Here is a 24427-nt window from a genome sequence, read left to right on the forward strand (position 1 = left end):
TGAATACACATCTTAGCACCACGGTAAAACTCTAGTAGTTTTAAAGCAAGATGTCCACATTTGCTGGGATTACAAGGCAGGAAACAAAATGTGCAGCCATTTAAAAACCATGCTGCCATCTTGTACCAACGAAGGGTACCAGAACTAGCTGGCTGCGTATGTACAGTTTGTGTGGGGGCAGAGTTTACACCAAGAGGCCAGCAGCATCATATTACAACAGTTTCTCTCTCCTTTGTCTAGTGACATTTTCAAATGAAGGGTCAACAGCTTTAACAATTATTTCCCCATTTTTGTTTTGTATGCTGACTGCAAGTTCCTGTTCTACTTCTCAATGCATACTGAAACACCCACATTTTAGCTTGTCAACACCGCACCTGTGCATTTAAAATGCACTGTTATGGTTTACATTTGGATTCTAGTCCTGACCCAGAGTTCACTTGTAAAACAAAAATAATACTGTCTACACATGTACATGCTGAGTTGACAAACTGAATACTGTGTATTTCTCAACATGCTTTGGATAGCAGAGAAACTCTATTTAACATCAAAAACAAAATATTGCACACAAGTCATCGTTGATGACACAGTCCCCACTTGCTAATGGGTACTTTGATTACAGGTCCTCAGAAAGGATAGCGTCCTCTTCATTAGGTGTGTGATAATAACACTTTTTAATAAATTCCCTTGATACATGTCTGTACATGAAAAAATCGTAATAAAATGGCCGCCTGGTGGCCATATTGGATTGTATCACAAAACAAATTGAAGTGCATATGTATGACATAAGTCAATGTCCTTGTACCAACTTTGAATAAAATAGAATGACACATGCCTGAGTTATGGCTCTGTATATGAAAAAATCGTAACAAAATGGCCGCACGGCAGCCATATTGGATCGTATCACAAAACAAATTGACGTGCATCTGTATGACATATGAAGTAATCCTTGTACCAAGTTTGAATGAAATCGCTCCAGGCATCTCTGAGATATCTGCGTGAACGGACGGACGCACGGACGGACATGACCAAACCTATAAGTCCCCCCGGACTGTGTCCGTGGGGACTAAAAATCATCAAAAGTCACAGCTACTGGCCCTTTAACACCCTGGGAGATAATGGGTTATGATGAATCACCCAAGCAATATTAAAACACACAGTCACACACGATAAGTACAGTAAATCCTTCACTTTATTTGTAGTCACACCCTACGGTGCTGCTGTTTCTGCAGTCTCAGAATCTGGTACATTTTCTCCGGAGAAAAAAAGTTCCTAAAATCTTTGGGAGTCTCCTGCACTGCCGAAATGTATGGTCAAGTACCCTGCACAGTGATGCCATGGTTACGAGAGCACGAAAATGCAATGGCCATATTCCAGAGTTTGAACGAGTTCAACGTTTCGAATTGGTGTTTGAAAAATTGAAGTCTGACATTCAACCACCATCCCACCACTTTCCTTGATATAATGAAACACACTGATGAAAAAGTGGATTTTTTTTTGGTTTTCAATGCAAGAAAAGGGATGATATGGTGGAGCAGGTCCTTTCTTTGAGTTTTGTTTTCTTTTTTAGGGGTTCTATTTGAAGACTTTTCCTTGATTCACTTCCTGGCCATCAAAGTCTCCCTCCTGCATGAAGTATTCCTTGACTTTCTTCTTGGTGTCTTCCGCATCCGGGTCCAGTTTGGTCCAGCTGTACGATTCGTAGTCAATCTGCCAGTCCTCAGAGAGCTGCAGGAAAACGAAAAGCGTTGTGATTTATACGACAGTGAGATTCAGATGATGCTGCTCTCCTAACAGCAGCTATGCTCCGGAACAGGGAGAGGCAAAACCGAAGTGTACTGGGTCCACTCCCTTCCAGTTTGATATCATCCTATGGGGCATTCTAGTATTTATTTTTGTGAAGGGGCTATGGCCAGATAAGGTGACTACCATGAGATGGTTTGTGGGAGTGACAGTAAGAATAAGATGTTTCACAACCATTTCTGACTTGGATAGTATGCGCTCGAAAGAGGCAGTTGTTGCCGTACTTGAAACTAAGATGGTTGTAGGACACACTGAAACAAGAGTGATGTGGTTATTTTCTGCCCAATACTGGCTTTGGTTTTTTCTCCATGAACTCCCTTTCACATCTAAGACCTTGCAGTACTCTGTAAAATGTTGCACTAAAATCTTGGCGGGAAAAATTACAGCACTCAAAGGGTTAATGACAAGTCACATTGGGAATGGCAGCTTCTTTTATCACTGACCCTTATCCTACCAATTTCATATCACAGGGTTTTCGTTAAGGCCGGTAACCACTGTAATTCACAAGGGTTCACCGCAGAATATCCATACTATATCATAAGCGGACAACAGAATAGGTCCCGGTGTTCCAACACCAATTACCTATCTGTAGAACCCTGATATGTTACCATCAGATCAAGTTGCTTAAGGTAGAATGCACCTAAAAGACAGATATTCAGACTCTCAAACTTTTACAATATTATTTTGGCCTACCACTTGTAAGGCTACTTTTGAAGCTTATGGAGTAAATAAAGTTTTTCACTGGTGTAGTTTTGTAAAAATCTGGAATTTTATTTTTACCGAAGAGATATACCACAGGGATGGCAGTCATTTTGAATCATGAAAATCAGTTTATATTGAGGAATTTGTTTCTTTAGTGCCAAAGTGTGTTCAGTGAGCCCCCGATTTTTTTCTTAAGTTTGAAAGAGAGTGGTTGAAAGTTTGCTGAGGAAAAGTTTGAGCAAAAGTTTACATCTTTCATTTTCCAACTACCTCAAAACCAGTGAGGCATAACATGTCCCATATGCTGCATGCTAACAAAAGACTTGAATATTTGATGGCCCCTGAAAACATAGACACAGTAAACATACCATGCCAAGTATGTGAAAATATGTATAGGTTTTGGTTCAGTACCACTTTTTACTGACTAAGCTAATGGGGAAGTGATAAGCCTGGCAAGGTAAAGACAAAACTTGACGACAGACAGACAGACGCACACACACACACACACACAGAATTTTTGCATCAATGTCACACACTGCAACATTTACCCATGCACTTCTCAAAGTTACAGGTTAAAGCTGTTGCACTCTAGGCATCTGTGAACTCTGCATGCAATATTTAATGTCACCCTGTGTAGTTCACGGCGGTGATAATTCATGAAAAGCAAAAAAGGACAGGAACAGTTCTAAAATGGTGCAAAAATCTATTAATGAGTTCCAAAAACATTTTTGAAAGTTCCTTGGAATTGTAGAATGGCCCATGATGCTGGAAGTCCTGACATTGTAACAGAGTTCGACATTTTTTGAAGAGTTGGGGTGCAACACTGGAGACTGCTGGTACATAAATCCCCAGAGATTTTTTACATTTTATTGGAGCAATGCTATTTTCGATTCATCTTGAGAAACACAAAAGGAAAGGTCACCAAACTCTTGCCTAGGTTCCCACTGCGTCATTGTCACTGACAATAACAACACTACAATGCATGAAACCGTGGCCGTATTGAAGCTGCAGGCATTTTCAAAGCACGCCATGCAAACACTTTACATCTCCTTGAAAAGTATGCCATACACTCATTTACACCGGCACAAATGAAATCAAGTCTAGTGCCACACTCTCACATCAATGACTTCAACAGGGGCAAATTCCACGACCATAGTTTTCAAGTGTCCTTGAGCAAACAAAATGGACACAATGGAAGCAGGCTGGGTGACGTATTTCAAACTTTCTGTCGAAAAATACTGTATGGGAATCTGCAGATGTCCAATACCATTAGAAATACGACTTTTTCAGTTATCAATCTCCTTATAGCAAGACATCAATCTCAAACTCCAGTCTCAAAATGGTTTTTCATCACAGCCACCTCAAAGTTAAACATTTGAGAATACAATTCAAACATTTAACAAAAGACACCTTGCAACTACTCTTTGGCGGGGCAACAAAGAGAAAAGCCAATAAAAAAGTATGGAATGCGGCATTATTTAACCAGCATATACGCTGATCATTGCCTTATTTCCAGTTTGTAAATGCTCACAGGGCTTCAAACTAGGTGCTTGAAGACCCACTTCACGGGAGACTTTTATTGCAGTAACCAGGAGTGCAAAGGTTTACTATGCATCCAGCACCTACTTTTTTTCATTCAACCCACTCCTCGAGTTGTTTACGTTGACACAAATGGTGACAGGGTCATATGGGGCAGTCCCTCCTGTCAAAAGCGCCGACAACCTGCAGTTAGAATCCGAGCAAGGTGCCACTCTTTTGGCTTCCTTGTTGTTAATCCATGAAATCTATAAGGCACTAAATAACAAGACAATCCCTACCTGTCCTTCAAAAAGCCACTTGTATTGTATCAGGCATTTAATGCAGAACGTTGGAAGCCGAAAGAATTTATTTAGACTCCCTTTTGCCCAGCTCCCCCCCCCCAAAAAAACCCCCTCTATCAGTCTTTCACAATGTAGGCTTTTGTCAAAAGAAATTCTTATGAAGTATTTCATAACAGAGTAGTTTATCACGACATGATTTCAATCAGATGATCTGAGAAATGTTTAAATTTAGCAGGCCGAAAATGTTCCGTCCTAATTTTTGCACTTTGCTCATCAAAAAAATTACAAGCATATCACTGGTAGCCAAGGTCACAGTGAGACTATTGTTTCTTCATTAATGTACAACCTGCAAGTTTATAAACAGAGCTTCTTATCGCCATCTCTATAGATTTTTTTTCTGTTTCTGTCACAGCACATGCCTCCTTCCACCAACAGCCACTCTTAGTAGCCGCAGTTATCACAATGACCTTGACAGAGTTGGCCAGGTAGGTAAACAACCTGGTTTTTGTTTTTCAACTCTACACTCAATCCGTCAGGTTGTCACTGTGTCACGAGAGGCATCCTGTAAGAAGGTCAATCAAGAACCGACTGACTCACAGAGATCAACTTATTAGGGAAGCTGGGCCAGTGGAACTGAGTGATAGATTTTCTTGAACACCAGCAAATTACTCATCGACTGACAATACTTGTGTGAGAATAGCTTTGATGTGTACCAAAGGCTTCACTGAATGTTGTTCCAATTCTGATGTTATTTCTCCATCCTTCCACCCCTATTTCCTGCCAATGGATTTGTCCATCAGTATCACAGGCAATGAGGTTGTACTCAAAAATGTACAAGTCAATATTGGGGATTATGGGAATGCTATAGATGATACACACACCATTTTGACTGATGATATTTGAAATTTCATCAATAAAAGACGAACATGTACAGGACAGCAATAAACCAGTAAATTGCAGATTGGGTGAGCAATGATCTGTATATCCCTTCTGTTCAATGTCACAACAATGAACACAAAAGTCTTACCAACATGGTAAATTGAGAACACAGGAAGGACACACAAAAGAAACTGGCTAAAGCCAAACAACCTGGTTTTACAGGTCCCATAGTTGACAAACAAACTTGACAGCGTTAGGAATTCTAATGACTACCACCTATGATGAATGTGCCATCGGGGATTCCTGGTGACCTGGTTTTTTTTTTAATCTAAAGATGACACAAATAGCAGCTAACCATTTTCAGAATTCCTGTTGTCAAGTCATGAAGTAGGTGACCTAGTTTCAGAGTTGACGACTTTACGACAAAACCACAGTTCACCTATGATAATACTGCCTTGGTGGCAACATGTGTTATGGTCTATGTATTTAGAGTTGCCAAGGTAAGGTACTCAGCAATGTATGTCTGTCAGACAGTTTATCTTAATAGCATAGCATTGTTCATGTGGTAAAGACATCACAGAATCAAATGCCAGAGCCAGGTTTGTTCTTCCTGAGTATGAGAGGTCCTCAACCCAACTACAAACAACTAAGCTTTCCAGTTACAGTGAGTGCAATCTTAGTGAAGTACTATCAAATAAAATCTGAACTGGTATAGTTTACTTCTCCAGCTGTAGTTGCGACATCAAAGAATGTATGTCACAACACACTGTAAACTACAGAGCTGTAGGGAGCCCTCTACAGTTCACAATAGGTGATGAGAGCTTTGAATATTCAATCACATGAATCAAGATGGCTGAAAATTACACAGGCTGTTGAGTACTTCCAATATACAAAAACATTTTATATCTAGTCATAAAAACGAGATTGATATCACTTTGGCACTTGAACTACCGAGCATCTGAGAATTAAAACAAATTTGCAGTATCTTTTTAGTGAGTGATAAAGGCTTGGTTTCAACCAGGTAGAAACTGCTTGAAAAATGTTTGCGATCACAAATTACTATTGTAGATTGTATATTGATTGGATATAACTAAATCTCTAAAATGGAATGCATTCATACATGTTGGCATTTTACAGAAAACTCACAGATATCTCATTTACTTTATCACCGGCAAGAGTTGGCATTTGGAAGCTAACAAGCACATATGGTCTTTTTCGTAACTTAAGGCACAATGCCCTCATTGACAGTTTTACGGACACTCAAATCATTACACTTCTGTGGTCTGCTGCTTGTGTGATACGTTATGAAGCATGTAGAGTGAATGTAGTTTACAGTCTTGTTTTTCGTGAAAATCAAAAGTTGACCCTAATTTTGAATCTTAAATGTCACCCAATTTTAGTTTTCTGCCATCCAAAACTTTAAACAGAGAACACAGACTGTTGTTGTCGCTCACTACAGACAACAGAATACAAGCTTCTCTGAGCCAAGTACGAGTAAAAGTTGAAAAGATTCAGTTTTGAGGCCTGCTTATTAGTTACAGCTTACCTCAAATGCAAGTTTTTGTCCTCTCCAGAACCAGATTCCAGATATCGTGCTCTTGTTACTCTCACCAAACAGGCATACGCTGGCGAATGCATTTTTGCGCAGTTTATCAAGGCGTTGGAACATGCCTGCAAAGAACATGAATAAAACGTTATGTAGACAGCGACAGCCAAGGTAGTGCAATGAATGAGCCACTTCAAATGGTTATTGAATTTATGGCCAAATAATAGACTGTCAACTTTCCTGTAATCTCAACAATTACAACTATACTGATAATGTGATATGGCACTTCTTACACCAACAACATATTTTCAACATCTTGCAGTTAGGGCTTTCAATTTGTATCGTCGATGCTGAAAAAAATCAAGGAAGTCTTCCCTACTACAATCTGTTGTTTATGTAATAAACAAAATAGGAAAACAGTAGCATATCCACAAAGTAAGTATGCATGCATGTTTGATCATTGAGGGCGCTGTTCTGACAGAATTTGGTCAGCTACAACACATACTACATCACACTAGTATCAGTATATTGATAGTCCAAATACAGTGGTCTGATTGGTTGAGATGTGATGGTAACTGTGCTATATGCGCAGTATAACATTACTGGAACATGCACAGGTACAGAAAAAATTCTTTTTCAACATTTAATGCCAAAAGTTTAATAACCTTTAAAGTTAACCACCCAAATGGTTTTACCACTCAATATTGACCTGTTCAGTCCATATATGCACTTGTTATTGCTTGTGAATATATGTCATGAACTTGTCAACATCTCACAGTGAACCCATTGCTGGGTGTGGTTTATTGCATACTAGTAAGTAACTGTATTATAACACCTACAATTGCATTTGCCAATGCTGCAAAAATTGCGGACTTATCGCCGGAAAGTAATGCATTACTGACAATTTGGACAAGACTCTTACCAATCCAAGTCTTAAATTTTCGCACGGAATTTTGAATTAAAATGCGACACACACATTTTTCTGTGAAGACTAAATGTCCTACAAAGTACACCAGACATGCTTCGGTAGAAACACACACTATGGCATAGTCATCCTGCCATATTTACATTCACATCTACATTCACATCCAGACATAGTATTCGTCCAATTACAAGCCCTAAGACATGGGGGCCTCCATATATGAGCAACCCCATTTTTTGAAAATCCCATGAAAGTTGGGGTAGGTCTTACACTCAAGCAGAGTGTTAGAACTGGACGAACACAGAAGCTTAACAATAAAGATGCCTTTTACTTTACTTCAGCGTAATGGATTGCAAAAGTGACTCTATGTTCAAATGTAACATTAACACAAACCTGCAATCAGATTACAACTCATAAAAGTCATTTTGAGATCTTCTGGATATTTGTACTCGGAGTACCAGATTGAGTAGCCCTCCTTGTCGAAGTGTTCCCAGAAATACGGGATGGCCACCGTGAGTGTGTCTTGGTTGGAATAAGTACGCTTGAACTCATCCATGTCAAACTTGCTGTTGATGGAGATGCAGAGAAAAACATGAACAAATCCCATCAAGGGCATAAAACTTTTCATTAACTGTAGAAATTCCTTGACTAGTGATTGTCATTGAATCAGCACTGACAAGACTGCAGAATGCTGGGCCATCACTAACCAGTGATGCATATCAACAATTCTAGGGGGTAAAGTTGCAACACAAAGCTGTGGGAGAGCCCCTCAGAAAGTAAATTATTTTCATAACAAAGATTGATAGAGTGTTCTTCTGGTGCTGGCTAATGTGCAGCATCTCGGAAGCTGTTATCCAATTGGTTGGCTGAATCTAACCATTAAAATTTAATTTTACAGACTCCTTAAGTTGCTGTGAATAGTGACAATCAACCAATCAGATATAACCTTCCGAGTGAGCTGCACATCAGCAGAAAAAACAAAAGTGAAAAGCCATTGTAGATATGATTGGCAAATGCCGATTACATGGTGCCCCAGCCACCACTACAATACACGCTACTAAGTCACCCAGTTTCTGCAGTTGTAAGGTTCACAGCCTCTTTCTAAACAACTGCTCATGCAAGAGATTCAGGTTTGTGACATCTACAGAAAGTCTGATTGGAAATTCACCTTTCTGGCAAATCTAGTTTATCAACAGAGGGTAATGAGACTGTCAAAACAAATTCTCTACAGACAGTCTCATCAACCTAAAAAAATATTAAATAAAGAGATGAGGCAAGTTTGTTGTTTATCGAAATCCTATTCTCTGCAGCATTGTGGACAAACTCACACCTATTTGACATTCATAAGTGTATATCAATACCTTTGTGGTAAATCAGCAAATGGATCTTTCTTCTTTTCCGCTGGTGGGGGAGCAGCGGCCTCCGCTTTAGGCTTTTCTTCAACTTTTTTCTCTTGTTTCTTTTCAGGTTTCTTCTTTTCTTCTTTCTTCTTCTCCTTCTTGTCTCCGCCACCCTGAAGATCCTTGAACTTTTTGGCTGAGATCCATAGGAAAAAAGGGTGATGTTAAAGCCCCACTTGCAGTATCTTGTAGCATTATTTTTATGATTTTACTTTCAAGCTAAAATAAGTTTATGAGAATGTACTAATTTAGGTGTGTGTACACACTTATTATTAACTACCCGCTGGGATTGTGTATGCAATTTTGAACAAGATAAGATTATACTGCAATTAAATGATTGCCCAAACATCAAATAGCAGCCACATGTGGAAAAGCAAAACCATGGATACTGTGCATATCTGCACTGAAATCTTCACATGAACTGAACAGAGTAGTCCAATGTAATGCATAGGGTGAATGTTTTCAATTGTGACATTGTATGTCTTGTTTCCTTTGTAATATTACCGGATTTTTCTGAGAGTACGCCCAGGGCCGTTAAACAGAAATGGCTACATTGTCTGCTTCACACCTGTAGCTAAATAACGGCCCAGGGCCGTAATTCGGTAAAAATTTACCGCCAATAAACTAAAAAATACGGGATTTATTCTCTGGTCGTTCTACGTCACGACAACCCGCGTCTATGTCATCAATTTTAGTGCGTCGGACCTTTTTTTTGTCGATCTTCGGTGTGCTCGAAAATATGTAAACAAACAACATGGCGGCCGATGTTTCTCCCGCGATCAAAAGTCATGTAACGAAATCGATATTTTCACAGACTACGACATTACTCATCCGAACAATGTAAACACAAGAGTGTACCGCCTGTATATTCCGAAGGAATTACGTGAATAATTTGCGGAAACAACGAACTCGAAGTTGGTCGCGTATACCGTGGGTTCCGTACGCATTGCAAACAGGGTCAGGCGCGACGTTTACAGTGTTCGCGCCGTCGAGATTCAGTCGATATTTGTTCCCGAAAAATAGCGTATCTTCGTCTGTGATAAATTTCTAGGACTATACTACATTTGAAATAGAGTATAACTTTGCGGAAGGTAGCCTACGTGTAGACCGAGAGCTGTCATTTGCTCCACACACAAACGAACGTGAGCGCTAACGCACACGACGGACGACTGGAAATGATTGACAACTTGTGCACGGCGTAGTGATATTTATTCCTAAAGTAGTTCAAAAGTTTAAACGCGGAATCGTCATGGAAAACTTATTTTATTTTGCAAAAAATAACGAATTCTTGGCTTGTGCATGTGATAAGTATATTATTCCCTAATATTTTTCTTCGTTCAGCTCGGAAAATACTCGTGACGTAATGACCGTGTCACCACTCGTCTTCGACTCGTGGTGACACGGTCATTACGTCACTCGTATTTTCCTTCGCTGAACGAAGAAAAATATTAGGGAATAATCTAATTATCACATGCCTCCATGGTTTGTCGAACGCATTCAAATTTAAGCGAAGAAAATCATCGATCAGATTTTGACGTGTGCACGTGTTCTGAGGTTGACCTAGTTTGTAAGTGTGACAAGTTAATCAAAGTAGTCGAACGTGTGAAAATAGATACAGTGTTTCACATTCGTTGCACGCAGAGAGGTCAATAATCGTAACAATTGTGGATCATACCATTTCTACTAGGGATTACTACTACTGTTACGTTTGTGAATGCAACAAATTTACGCGAAGAAAATCATCAGATTTTTGTATCAAAGCGAAAAAAAACCTCAAAAGTAATGATGTACATTAATAAAAAATAATGAAACAGAGTTATTTTTTATGATAGTCATTTTATTTATTTCACGATCCCCATCGTGCAGAATGGAAAATTCCTGGCTCCTGCTTCATCTGTCAATCATTGTTGGCATTGTGTGGCAAACTCTAACGTTGACTTTGCGTTCTTCTGGATCATTCCACCTGCATTTTTAGTAGCATAAATAGGGGGATACGGACATATATCGCCGAAGTAATTATCTTAGAAGTGTAACTTATTTTATTTTGTATGCTATATAAAACTTTTTGACCTTTGCTTAGGTAATTTTTTTCAAGGGGAGTCAAGTTGAAATGCCGTAGACAAAGGTTGAGATGAAATTTAAAATTCTTAATAACGGCCCACCCCCCAAATAACTGCCCATGGGCGGTTTTTTGAGTGGGCGTACTCTCAGAAAAATCCGGTACCAATTTTTGAAAATGGCAGGATATGGCCATTAGAATTTGAATTTACTTGTCAAATGTTTCACAAAGGAATGGTTTCCTAATGCAGTAAAATCCCATATCCTTTCGGGGGGTAGAATTCAGAGAAAACCAGGAGAGAATAGGAAGATATTCTGAGGTCAAATATCAAGAGTAACAGCTAGTGGTGCTTTAACGTCCAGGAGATCAGTATCATTTCCTACCGTTTCATGCACTGGATTTGTATTGACAGTTTGAAGACCAAAATTTCTCTTAATTCGGTTTCAAGCGACAGCATTTTCTTGTCCAAAATGCAGAAGACTACGCTTGTACAGCTTATAAAAAAAGCACAGCATTCTGATCACTGTCATGTACTAATCAAGTTCATGTTGACATGCTTCAGTATGCTGAGCTACTGAACACAATCTTTGATGGCCCAATTCAAAAAGCTGCACATTTGACTATTTACGGTATGAGAGCAAAGGCTTGCCTTTGGTGGCCTGCTTACCGTCAAACTGTGCCATCTTCTCACAGAGTTGAACGTCGCCTAGAACTTCCTTGAACTCCTTCTGGTTGATGAGTGTTGTAAACCACCTATTCACATTGCCATAGGATTGACGGAAGCCTGGTTCTAAAACCTGCCACAGCAGTAGAAAGAAACCTTTACTTACGACTGAATTAGGACCTTGCTTTGGTATCATAGTGCAAAAGTTAAAGAAAAGGGCAATCTGCAGTAATCTGTTAGCATTGTGTATCAATTACATTCTTTTAACTACACAACTTCATATGTTTATGGTTTCTAAACCTGTTTACTGCCAGACAATGGTATGACCCGGATTGTTTTCAACACATTGGCTGGTCCTATTATATGTCTACAAGGAAATATGAGGTCGAAAGGGCTGAAAACGTATCGAGAGAAGAAATTGTAAATATTTAGTAAACAATGTCAAGAGCAAGAGGAAGGTACATTTGGGAATCCCAGATCCTGCTACCTCTTTGGTGGTAGTCCTGCAGTGCCGTCTAAGCTGAAGTTGACATGCCACTGACTTAAGAAATTTCTCTGTGTTACAAGACGATTTTTACATGTTATAGCATGGCACTGCAAATACATTCCAAGAAAATCTGTAACCGACTCACAAACAGGGAAACCTGCCTGTATTTTTCTGTATAAATCTGAACCGGTGATAAAACAACTGTGATAAGAATATCTTAGAAGAGTCTCTACAGCGTACAAGATGAAAGTACGTTCTGAAGACAAATACTGAAATAAAAATTCTTAAGGTAATGTGACTATTCTGTGCTCTCGCTGTCGCTCGTAACTTTCGTAAATTACGAACAAAAATGAAAATTTACGAAAAAAAATGAATGCTCGATCGGCCATTTACGAACGATTTTTTTATTTTTTGAAGCCTGATTTTCGGTCAAGATTGTGAATTCCGGGGAAATACTGTCATACCTCGTCTTTCAAACCTACGCTGCCCCTATCATCGGCGCATTGACACATGGTGATAGCTGGCTTTGGACTTTGACCTGTAATAACATGAGCATGCGCGAAAAGGTTTCAAGATCCCCGGGTCTTGTAATCTCCTAGTGATGTGTCATGCATTACCACCCATCACGGTAGTTTCGAGACACCCAAACACTCACATGCTGTCAACTTTCCGAATGGACTGTTGAAGCGGATCGAGGGAAGCGGGCAGTTACAAATACTTTGGATTGATAGTATCCAGTTGGGAAAGAAAGTTGGGCATAAAAACGGCAACTGATATGAAAAAAATACGAAACAATGAAACCGCCGAGCTAGAAGAGATCAAGAACAGTCAGCCTGAAAGACAGTCGAACTACAGCAGAACTGCAGTCCGGACCGCGCATGGTTGAACATGTACTGCAAAGTGTTTTCTGTGCATGGAGTTCCACGTGGAAGCGAGCCGGAAATCTTAGATGTCGTAGATTTGTCATTTGACGATCTGCAAATTGAATTTTTCAGTCAGCTTGCCAATTTTAATAGGTTTCCTTCAAAATATTTTACAAGAAACTGTCTCAGCAAATGTTATGAATACTGATAGTTTTCTATGATCCAGAGAAAATGCTGTGCACAGTCCCATGACCAAAAGTTTATCCAGACAAAAAATAAATGACGATCATCTGCAGCGTTTTAAAAGTATAACTGTCTCTAAGAAAACATTAGCAGGATCACCAGTCTCAGTTTGCGTACTTAAATTTGATTGAGATGAGACAAAATTTGTGCGAAACCACAGACTGCCAAATGTTCTGATCAGTGGTTGTTTAAAAAGAACTTTAGAGATGAACATGGCATAATGACTGCAGCTATAGAGGCACCACCTAGTACCTATGGATGACATGCATACTTTAAAAGTAACAGAGCTTTCCAAATATGAAAAACAGGAGACAGATTTTCCAGCATCTAAAACTTGTGCAAATACTGATAATATTTGATAATATTAATGACCGCTTCATAAAATAATATATATAATCATCAACCACTGACTACACACACAAAGGGAGTTATGATTTGTGTCACAATATACTTGAACATGTTATGTTGTGTAATAAAGATAGAGTAACTGAATAACATTCATTGGCCGTTGACCAAAATTACACACTTTATTGAGACAAGGAAGAAATTTCAATGTTACAAGCATTCATGACCCATGATGTACTGTGTTATTCATAAATCTTTTGAAATGCGTATCAAAATATGAGTGTTCATTGTCAAAAAACTAAAAGGGATTTTTCATTTTCTTTTGTCTATAATGAAATCATTCATCATTTCTATCCCCTTAAAATCATCTATTGAGTACCAGAAGTGCTTGTTGAAAGTTGGTGGGTTCAGAATAACATAATTTGTGCTTACTAATATTTTTTGAACCCAATTCGTAAATTTACTAACAATTTCGAAAGGCCAGGGAGAGCACAGCTATTACAGGGTCCATAAACTCAAAGTAACTGAAAAGTCCAGGACTTTCGAGGACTTTTTCTGGCAATTTTCAATGACTGTTCAGGGTCCAAGATACACAAGCTCCAAGATACTACATTGTATCTATCATTTTACTTTCCAGGAGCAGGCAGACCTGCTATTATGGCTGTCATTCAACGACACGATAAAACCTGTAGGAAAGTGGCCAACAGACAGTAGATTAAAAACTTTGTAATTAATCAACATTGTACACATGTAGAATGGACTATTAGGTTGGGAAAAGGTAATACGATGGAAGGACAACTTACTTGTTTATAGAGCATGAGTAAATTACATGCTACGGCGATATCGGCCAGAGTTACACGCTCCCCGACAAGGTATGTCCTCGTTTTCAGGTGGTTGTTTAAGACGGTCAAGACGTTCTTGATGTCTTGTTTTGCACGTTCAGTGTTCTACAAGGAAAGAATATGAATGAGTGTGACTGCGCCAGACTGAAGCCGTTCACTGCTGTTTTCCTGAAGAGGTCACACCTCAATGAAATGAAAATGAAAATTTTCTAGTGCAAACGAAAACTTTCACAGGCAAGTAATGGATAGCTGAGACTGTTCACTGGAAGAGTAGGCAGTAGACACTTCTACAGTTTTATTAGCTTGGATGAAGCAGGCATGTACATGTGTGTTGGTGTAGAAACATTTGATGCTTTTTCTAGCCTCCTTACAAACATTTTTTTCTCAACTGAAAGGAGTTTTTGGGTGATTTGTTGACTGCATAACTAGCATACATGTTGAACATTAACCCTTAGTGCTGTAATTTTTCCCACCAAAATTTTACTGCCACATTTTGCCAATTTTTATGAATTTTTCTGAAATTGTTTTATAATTTTGGACCAATTGGACATCACATTTCATTGGCTACAGTTTATTATCAAAATTTTGACAAAAATCTGAAAAAAATTGACTGGAGTATATTTTCTAAAGGTGACAAAAATTGACTTTGGCGCTCAAAGGGTAAAGGACACTTCAGATACTGTCTTTAGCAAGTACAGACACTACATGTATACTTGCTTCTCTGTAGGATTTTCACACTCAACGAACAGCTGCCGTGAGCCAATATTTTTCCAGTCATGCCTATATCATGACTGGGTGTGCATACACTACTTCAACACACATTAAAGAAATCTTACCTGCTTGTTGTATTGCATAATTCCAAGTGTTGGAAACACCCATGTCGCCGCAGAAGGCAGAATTTCACCATCTGCAAAATTTGTCCACTGTAGAACATGTGCTTGATCCTTGACATTGGCACCTCTCAGAGTTTCACTGGCGACTGAGGAAGACATCAGACATAAACAAAGTTTAGCTGACAACTGCACCTTTTCTCAGCAAATATCTTTGCTTTGGTAATTCAGTGGCAACATAATTTCTCATACTGATTCTTTTGCTTTTCGATGCAAAAAGAGAATTCTGCATGCAGATACGCTATGAAACAAAACACTGTAACAATACGGCTCCTTCAATATGCTCAGGTGTTGTCCAATGTTGTTTTCATGACTTTTTCATGACTCAAAATGTAATTATGCCAAACTGTGAATGATCAGGACAGTGCCTTCATGGACCCTTGACGACATGTTACGAGAGAAAGTTTGAAAATATAGCAACATAATTTATGTATCTATAACTTCTATACACAAGGTGACAGAAATCATGCATTACACAGATATTTTGGTCCTGGGAATAAGTTTCAGTTGCAAGAAATGTCATAATACAAGTTGGTTGGCTTTTAGGTGAACTGGATTTTGACAAGTGGCTTGAACTTTGTGACAAAAGTACATTGCTAGTAAGTGATTTTGAGACACAAATGGCATTACTGCACTGAAACAAAGTAATCCAGGGATCAAGTGACTCCAATGTACCAACAGAAATTCTTGTCTTAAATGAGGTTAGGAAAAACTTGCGGGTTAGAGTCTCAACTATTGTACAAGCAATCTTCTACAGAACTTACCATAGTAAGCAATGGCATTACTCTCAAATATACAGGTTCCATCAGCTGCCTCAAATGCTGGGACCTGGGAAGAGTAAAATCCAATGAAAGTGAGACTTGGTGACATCCCTGTGTGCTGCAGTTGTAGACAATAGTTTTGACGTATCATTATTCATTAATGATTCTTGATTATATGAATGTGACAAGCGTGGTTAAGGACATCATTACGTTCTTTGAAGACCACTGACGCGCAGATCTGAAGCAGACTTCAGATTTGTCAAGTTGAAGTATTTGAATTTACCAATTTTTTTCTGTTTAACATTAAGATTTACAGTCACCAAGCATATCCATTTGCTTATTTTTGGTACTATTTGGTAAGATGTAAGTTAAGCTGTCGCAGGTTCTCAAAGCTCTGCTCCTAATTTGAATTCAGGTAGAAAAGACAAATGCAAATTATCTTGAAGAGGTCTTTGTTAAGTCAGTTCCAACTTGGAATGGGAGGGATTAAGTGCTCTGTATTTGTGAAAATTAACTGATGACAAAACAATCCAGCTGTAAACAGTATCATTGTGCAAAACAGGTTGATCAGTCAGCAACTGGTAGTACATCACAGTGCAGACCAAGGGCAGATTAGAACATTTTTTGCATTTCAAATTAGGTAGCGTCTGAAAGGAATTTCAAAATTTCTGTGTCGATTATTATAAATAATCTAAACAAACATATTTTTATCACTATGGTACTGATGCACGATGCTGTTCACAAATACTCTATAAACATGCACCACAACACTATGTCTAACAAGCAATCGAGTCGTTGCTTTCAAAGCAAAAGTGCAACCGAGAACATATTTTTTAAAGGTTGTTTCACCACTGTCCCTTCCCAATGCAAAGCAGCTAAGCACGGAGACGGTGCTTTCACAGATAAACACTGGAATTTGATTACAACCAATTTGCATATAACGGTAGGCCTTTCAGCAGATCGGAGATGAAACCTGAAGGACCCAACTTCATTGACTCATTCACAACAGGACTGCACAGGTTGGCAGGAATGACATTTCGTATTGCACAACAACAAAGCACTTTACATCAGAAACTCTCCGCAACAGACGAGTTCGGAACTTGTATTACGCATACCATCTGTCTGTAATACAGTACGGGTGTCAAGCACATCTAGTTATTTGTAAAGTTATACCTTAATTGATTAAAAAAACCAACTAACCTTGCCAACTGGAAACTTGTTTAGGAAGGCATCTGTTTTGTTCGTTTCGCCTAACTTGAATTCAGGTGGCTCCGATACAACTTTCAGTCTAGCACCGCTATACTCCGCGGCGATTTGGATCTTGTGAGCCCGGAAATTATCCGGATAAGTGTACAGTGTCTGTTGGAATATTGGAAATAATCAATTAGAGATGATATTTATACAACAATCTACAGTTGTACGGCAAGAAAACTCTCGCCAAATGCTAGATGGCCCAGATTCAACGTGATGAATTACACATTGCCGGTAAATACATACCCCAGCCGCCATTGCTGTTCAGAAAAGGAAGTGCCACATGCGCAGCACATGCTAAATTCCATCGCGCAGGGTCATACTGTGTCAACCAGGGTCATCAACCTTACAGGTGTCGTAAGAGGGCGTTTACTTGAAACAAAATGTGCGTCATACAACCATAAATAAGCTTATACACCCATCCTCGTCTTTGCAAAACGGTCGAAAGATAATATCTGAAGGCTAAAAGACATCTGGGATGACAGCAGAAATGCCAGGTTTGAACAGTAGGCACAAATTAGAGGAGGAACAAAGAAACATATGCAAAAGGGAATCAAGACAGAGTATAAAAGTCCTGGAAACAAATAATCAGTACAAAATGAAGAAAGCTATGATATCTGGACTAAGAGAACTATGATCTGACAAAGAGCGATGTCAAAACCAAATAACTTTATCGGAAATTGGTTTATAAGAAATGACATTAAGCCAAAGGTCAAATCGGCGAAAAAGTGGGCTGAGAATCTTACTTTCACCATTAATTATAAAGCTTCTTTACTCTGTCGTTTTAGTCAAGTTCAACAAGAACCGTTTAATAGCAACTCAGTGAATGATTTCAATTGGAAGACATTCCACAGGCCTAATCACATGAAGTATGGCCAAAACATTGAATCTAAGTGATTGGAAATGTCATATTTGTAGCCAAGAAGAAACCCTGAAATACATCTTATTTGAATGTGGATATGTAATAGAAATTTGGCAGAAACGTATTTCTCATTTTTTTCAGAAAGCACAACGTCAACAACAACAACAACAACAACAACACCAGTATCAAAAGATTTGCAATAGCAGGAATCGAAAATGACAACAACGCAACATCAGATACTATCTACTTTATCACTTCCTAACTGAAATTCGCAATATTAGAAACTCAGTTGCTATTGATGGAATTAAGGTTACCCTTCAATCCTATGTTATGCGACTCAAATGCTACATTCATAGATGAATACATTGTGTTTTAATCATAAGGCCAAAGTAATTAAATTCTTTGTTTTGCGTCCACTCTAAATGGGAAAAGGTACGCGTCTAAGCGGCTGAAAAACACACACAAGAAAATTAACACAATGTAATTTGATTGCAACAAATAAAAAATTGTAACAAAATTTTAGTTCAGAAAAGCTAAGCGGTCATGTCCTAAAATTTCCTATTCAAATACACTGTGTGTGTTTTTCATGAAAACCTTAAAAACCTATGCCGGTGAGGACGCAAAACAAAGAATTTAATTACTTTGGCCTAAGGTGTTGAACAAGGCTGATGATTTTATGACCAAGTTTTCAAGCGTTGTTAGACTTCAAGGAAATGGATGAGTCTTGAAAGCATTGCCATAATAATATTTTATTGTTTTTATTCTTCTTTCAAGCTAAAAGGCTACATTTTTAGAGCAATAACCTACCATCTTTACAGCTATGTATATTTGACTCTATTTGTTATTAGCGTTAAAATAATTAAAAATCATATAACACCAAGACCAGGGTCATTCCCATGTGGGTAATACGACTGTGCCGATACCAAGTACACAAACTTCATCATATACAGTTGAACATGTATGAATCAGGTCGTTCCCAGACCTCTTTTTAGGGTCTACGCATGTACCAAAGAACGGAATTGAGAAGTAAAAAAAAGAGAAACTTGAGAAAAAGGTCCTGGACAGTGTTATTCGATGAAGTACGCTTAGGACAACATGATTCTATTATTCTTCAGGTGAAACTATTATCGACATTGGCGGCAAATGGTAGTCGTGTATTCAGTCGATAGATTTACGGTCAAATAAACATATCATGCAGAAACTGCACTTCAAAAGGGCAACAGATGCGCCCGTGAAGATAATTTCCTCCGCATCACCATTTTGTTCATTTTTTGTCTTCTGAAGCTCGCATTTAAAATTTCCCAATCGCGTTTCGGTACCTGGCTTCTCCAAGTTCATGTTTCATAACATCACGATTGGACTTGTTGGGAACACTATTTCAGTGTTTTCTCTTGCAAACAACATTACATTTGGATGATTGGATATTACTGGAAATTTACTGACTTAAAACACTTACAGCCTCGCCCTCTGGCTCTGTCGTCTATCAAAAAAAAATCCGAAGCAAAAACATCACTGTTGTTCAGAACAGCTTTATTTTAGCGAGGCTGCATTTAAGGGTGGACCATTTGATATCCTGGGGGGTCTGGAAGATTTAAGAGGTTGCTTTTTTCCCGAACCTAATCCACTGTTCAATGTTTTTCACTCTCTGCTTACTGGTAACTTTTTTTTCTCGCACTCCTCATTTGGATACTTATTTTCCCAACAACAAATGTAGTCAACTACTATGTGTGGAGTAAAATGTTGCTGCGCGCGACAAAGGTAAAACAAAAGGTGGAATATAAATTCAATAATTCAATATATATATATATATATATATATATATATATATATATATATATATATAGTTTATAATTTTAGGGTATATTTTAAACATTCAGTCATTCTGTGTGTTAATGAAATTGTTGTCATGTCAGTTGTAAAATAGGAACTTAACAGTGTCAATTCTCAAGTTTGAATACAGTATTTTGAATGAGCTGTAAATGTATTCCATACTTTTTATGCATAACCAGATGTCAAGAACTGTTGAAAGAAAAATGTGATTGTGAAATATTAGTGCATGTTGCCTTCTAATGCTGAATTCTCATAGAGAAAACATAAAGATATCAGGAACTTGTCATGCTTTTAATATGAACTGAAGATTTCATAGTGATTAGTACACTTTGTAAAACAGACTTTCACTTTACAGACATCAAGATATTTCTAACATATATCTCTGATACATTAAGTACCGTGCCCGAAGGGCGCGCCGAAAAATATTAAACATCGAGATATCTCTGATATATATGTCTGATATATGAAAGTCATGCGGCTGAAGGGCATGCAGAAAAATATGTTTGATTAGAGTAACGCGCCCGAAGGGAGCGCCGAAAAAATTTAAACATACAGATATCTCTGATAAACAGGCATTACAATTATATATATATATATATATATATATATATATATATATATATATATATATATATATTGTATACATTTTGTATATATATATATATATATATATATATATATATATATATATATATATATATATATATATATATATATATATATATATATAATAATATATAGTCTTATTTATTAAAGTTTCGTGCTTGGAAGGGGCTCTGAAAAATATGTCTTGTTATTATTAAAGTTACGCGCCCAAAGGGCGCGCCGAAAATTTCAACTGAATGATGAAATTTGTGGCTTGCACGATGCATTTTAGGCAAGTATGAGCCTGTGTCAAAATTCAAATACACACTGCCCCCTATTTGACATTTCCAAAACATGGTGACCCCCTGTCACGAAAGTAAAAAACAGGGTGACCCCCCACGAATCCACAGCACCCCTGCCGAAGAAACTGACCAGTCCCTTTAAAACCATACATCTGAAGTTTTTCATTGTGTTACTTTTATGACAACATGACAATAACGGTTTCTTTGTCATATGCATGCTTAGTATTTCCCATTTTTTGCAAGCTGTCTAAATCATAGAATTCTCGTTTATAATTCATAATGTAAAGGACCACACTTCAGTCGTGAACAATCACAGATGTAATATGCTCTTATTATCTTGTATTTACATCCAAAATTACATTGTGATATCAAAATCTAGTGGAAAGAAATAAGCTAACAAACAGAACAAGAAGTTTAAAAAGCCAAAAGTTGCAACATATACTGACCACAGTTATACCCTTGAGATCGAGATAAATGAGGAAGATATTAATATCTAAATATAGCACTCCCCAAATGTATGTGGCCAAAGAACCATTGTGTATCTGACAGTCTTCAATTTGCGCCCGAAGGGCGCCCTGAAAATAAAAAAATGTGTTCCAGAAATTAACTTTTGATGGATTTTTTCCTTTCACCTTAGTGGGCCATCTTTTTTTTTCCTAAGCCCCCTCTGGCTAAATTTTTTTTCATTGACATTCGCTGGGACTATTTTTTTGAAAATCTTCCAACCCCCCTAGGATATCAAATGGTCTACCCCTTAGATAGTGAGAGGGGTAATCTGTGGAATGAAAATGATGAATTTTTCAGCACCGTAGCATAATACACAAATTTTATTAATATGACGGCATTTGAACAGCGAGGGGCAAGGGTTCACAGCCACACAGCTTGCGCCCTATAGTAGCAAAATCCCTCTTAGGTAGTTCAAAGTGGTTGATTCCTCACTGCAACGCTATTTTCCGTGTTCATCTCATTTTTGCGCAATACTTACATACAGATCATCAACGGCAACGTCGGCTTCCTCACTCTGAAATACCGCCGCCAACGGTTGCAATACTACATTGACTGACAATAGAATTCACACAAAATGTGTTGATTGATTGGTTGATTGGTTGATTGATTGATTGATTGATTGATTGATTGATTGATAGAGAGAGAGAGAGAGAGAGAGAGCTGTTATATAACCGGCCAAAATTTTGTTTTCGCTTATTTTCTAAAACTCGGGGTCACCATGTAATACTAAAATTCCGAATATGTTTACCTACAAAGCTCACGTAATGCTGTTGAGTACAAAGAATACTGAACAGTCCTAAACCTACGTACAAACATTCCTCTACCATGACAGGCAAGCTCGCTATGAAAAGCATGATTGTGATCCAATTATTGTCGCATTCATATGATCTCTCATGCACAGGCACATCGCTTGCTTCTTAATAGTATGTATTAACTCTGTATAAAAGATACGCCCTCAACATTAAGCCTCGGCCACCCAAATTCGGACCTGTTAATGTCGTTTCAACTCGGGTTTAAGAGAATTTGGTTGCGTTGTATAGTATCTATTTTTCTAGAAAACAGTAAGAACTTATCTGAGGTCTCACTTGATGTCTAAGATAACAATACCTGTAATTGCTTATATTACAGAAATTGTCAAGATTTCGTGAATGGCCATAACACCCCAATTATGCTCTCAGAGGATACATATTCAGCCTCTCATTTCGAGACATTTTGCTGGTATACTGCTTGTGCATATTTATTTTGAAGATCGTAGAGTAGCTAATGTTTTCACTGTCTCTCCATAGAGTTAACATGGGAATTGAGATAATTTTGAATCGCAAATTTTAGGTCCACTTTTGTGGATCATAAATTTGCACGGTGGTCCCTGACAAAAAAAAGATGTCACCTTTCCGATAAGATGTCGTTGAAACGGTCATAAATACAGAGCCTCGGATCGTGTGAATGCTGGCATCAATAATACGTGCGTCGTGAGACAAAATCTCATCCACCGTAACTATATTCCAAAAATAAACCTTGTAATTAACAGTGGTAGTTTTTTTCTTACATTATTCTTGGAACTGACAATAACGAAAGAGACAAGGTAAACACAGTATTAATACCAATTTTAGCATCATACATTATTTGATTCAGATTCATATATAGCTTTTCTGGACTATGTTAAGTGTGCTTTTCTCCTAAGTACATATCAGTTTTACATGAGTTACTCCTTAAATAGTGCAAGTAACAGTACCTTCCTCTTACCTGTAAACTTTTTAAATGTTTTGTACAAGAGAAATAAAACACTATGTTACACATTTACGCCCTTTTAAAGACAGATACTGAGACTATACGTCTTTTAACTTCACCACTTCACTTTGTTGAACAGCTCAGTGTATTTCTTGAAACATAGTATTATAACATAATCACGCTGGCCAGGAGAAGTCCGGATTTATGGTCGCACCAGATTTATTTTGGTCCCTTTGTTGTTTTTCTCGCCTTCTTAGGCAATCGCTTAAATTCTTACCACCACCGCCACAATAGCCAGCACTAGCATCAGCGGCCACCACTCCCCCTACCTCCACCATCACCAACAACATTTTCGTGGTCGTGGTCGTCGCCATCATTATCATCATCATCATCATCATCATCATCATCATCATCATCATCATCAACAACAACAACAACAACAACAACAACAACAACAACACTATCATCACAACAATCAATACCTCCTCTTATTCCCGATCCTGATCTTACTCCCCCGTCATTGACATCTGGCAAGAGTGTTATTATGATTGAAAATTCCTTGAAGACTGAATTGCTCTCGTGTTTTAATTACATTAAATTTTCATGTCAGTTAATCGTGCGAAGGTCTGCACATCCATTTACGCTTCGCAAAGTGGCATTGTGTGCAGTGAAAAATTGATATCATTCAATGGGGTCACAAATATTCATGTTGGACCTGAGAGGGAGAGCCAGTATGTTTCGGGCGAGCTCCGAGGGTGGATTACATCTCCTATTTCATAAAAACACTAGCAAGTCACCCTGCAATTCAAATTTATGTTTAGTCCCTATAATGTAATAATATGAAGACTGTAATTTTCACTTATTCGAATTTTTACAATCAGCTTTCTGAGAGTCCGACGAACCATGTTCCATATTTAGTGAAATTGCATTTAGTTTGACTTTACAAAATTGTAGTTCGAATATTAGGCAGTGAAACAATTGAATACTCTCTGCAATTAATCATGGTTGAATTGGCAATATCGCATAGGAAATGATATATTCCGGCGCATGCGAAGTTGTTAACCAGGATCAGGAGGGATACACATAACCTGTGCATCGTTGAGAATAACGGCAACCCCTGCTCACAGAATAGGATAACC

At 38.1% G+C, this 24427-nt stretch overlaps 1 protein-coding gene across 1 annotated transcript; it reads right to left on the reverse strand.

The window, feature by feature from the left end:
- Positions 1-1171: 1171 nt before the first annotated feature.
- LOC139149636 (elongation factor 1-gamma-like) lies at positions 1172-17820 on the reverse strand. Its single transcript, XM_070721471.1, has 10 exons — positions 17721-17820; positions 17424-17582; positions 16227-16290; positions 15409-15551; positions 14534-14677; positions 11796-11925; positions 9031-9205; positions 8063-8235; positions 6748-6872; positions 1172-1725 (listed from the first exon to the last, which is right to left on the reverse strand). The coding sequence occupies exons 1-10, from the start codon at positions 17730-17732 to the stop codon at positions 1573-1575; spliced, it is 1278 nt and encodes a 425-aa protein (XP_070577572.1). The 5' UTR covers positions 17733-17820; the 3' UTR covers positions 1172-1572.
- Positions 17821-24427: the final 6607 nt, after the last annotated feature.

This window comes from Ptychodera flava, chromosome 14, assembly GCF_041260155.1.
Source record: "Ptychodera flava strain L36383 chromosome 14, AS_Pfla_20210202, whole genome shotgun sequence".
Taxonomy (NCBI): domain Eukaryota; kingdom Metazoa; phylum Hemichordata; class Enteropneusta; family Ptychoderidae; genus Ptychodera; species Ptychodera flava.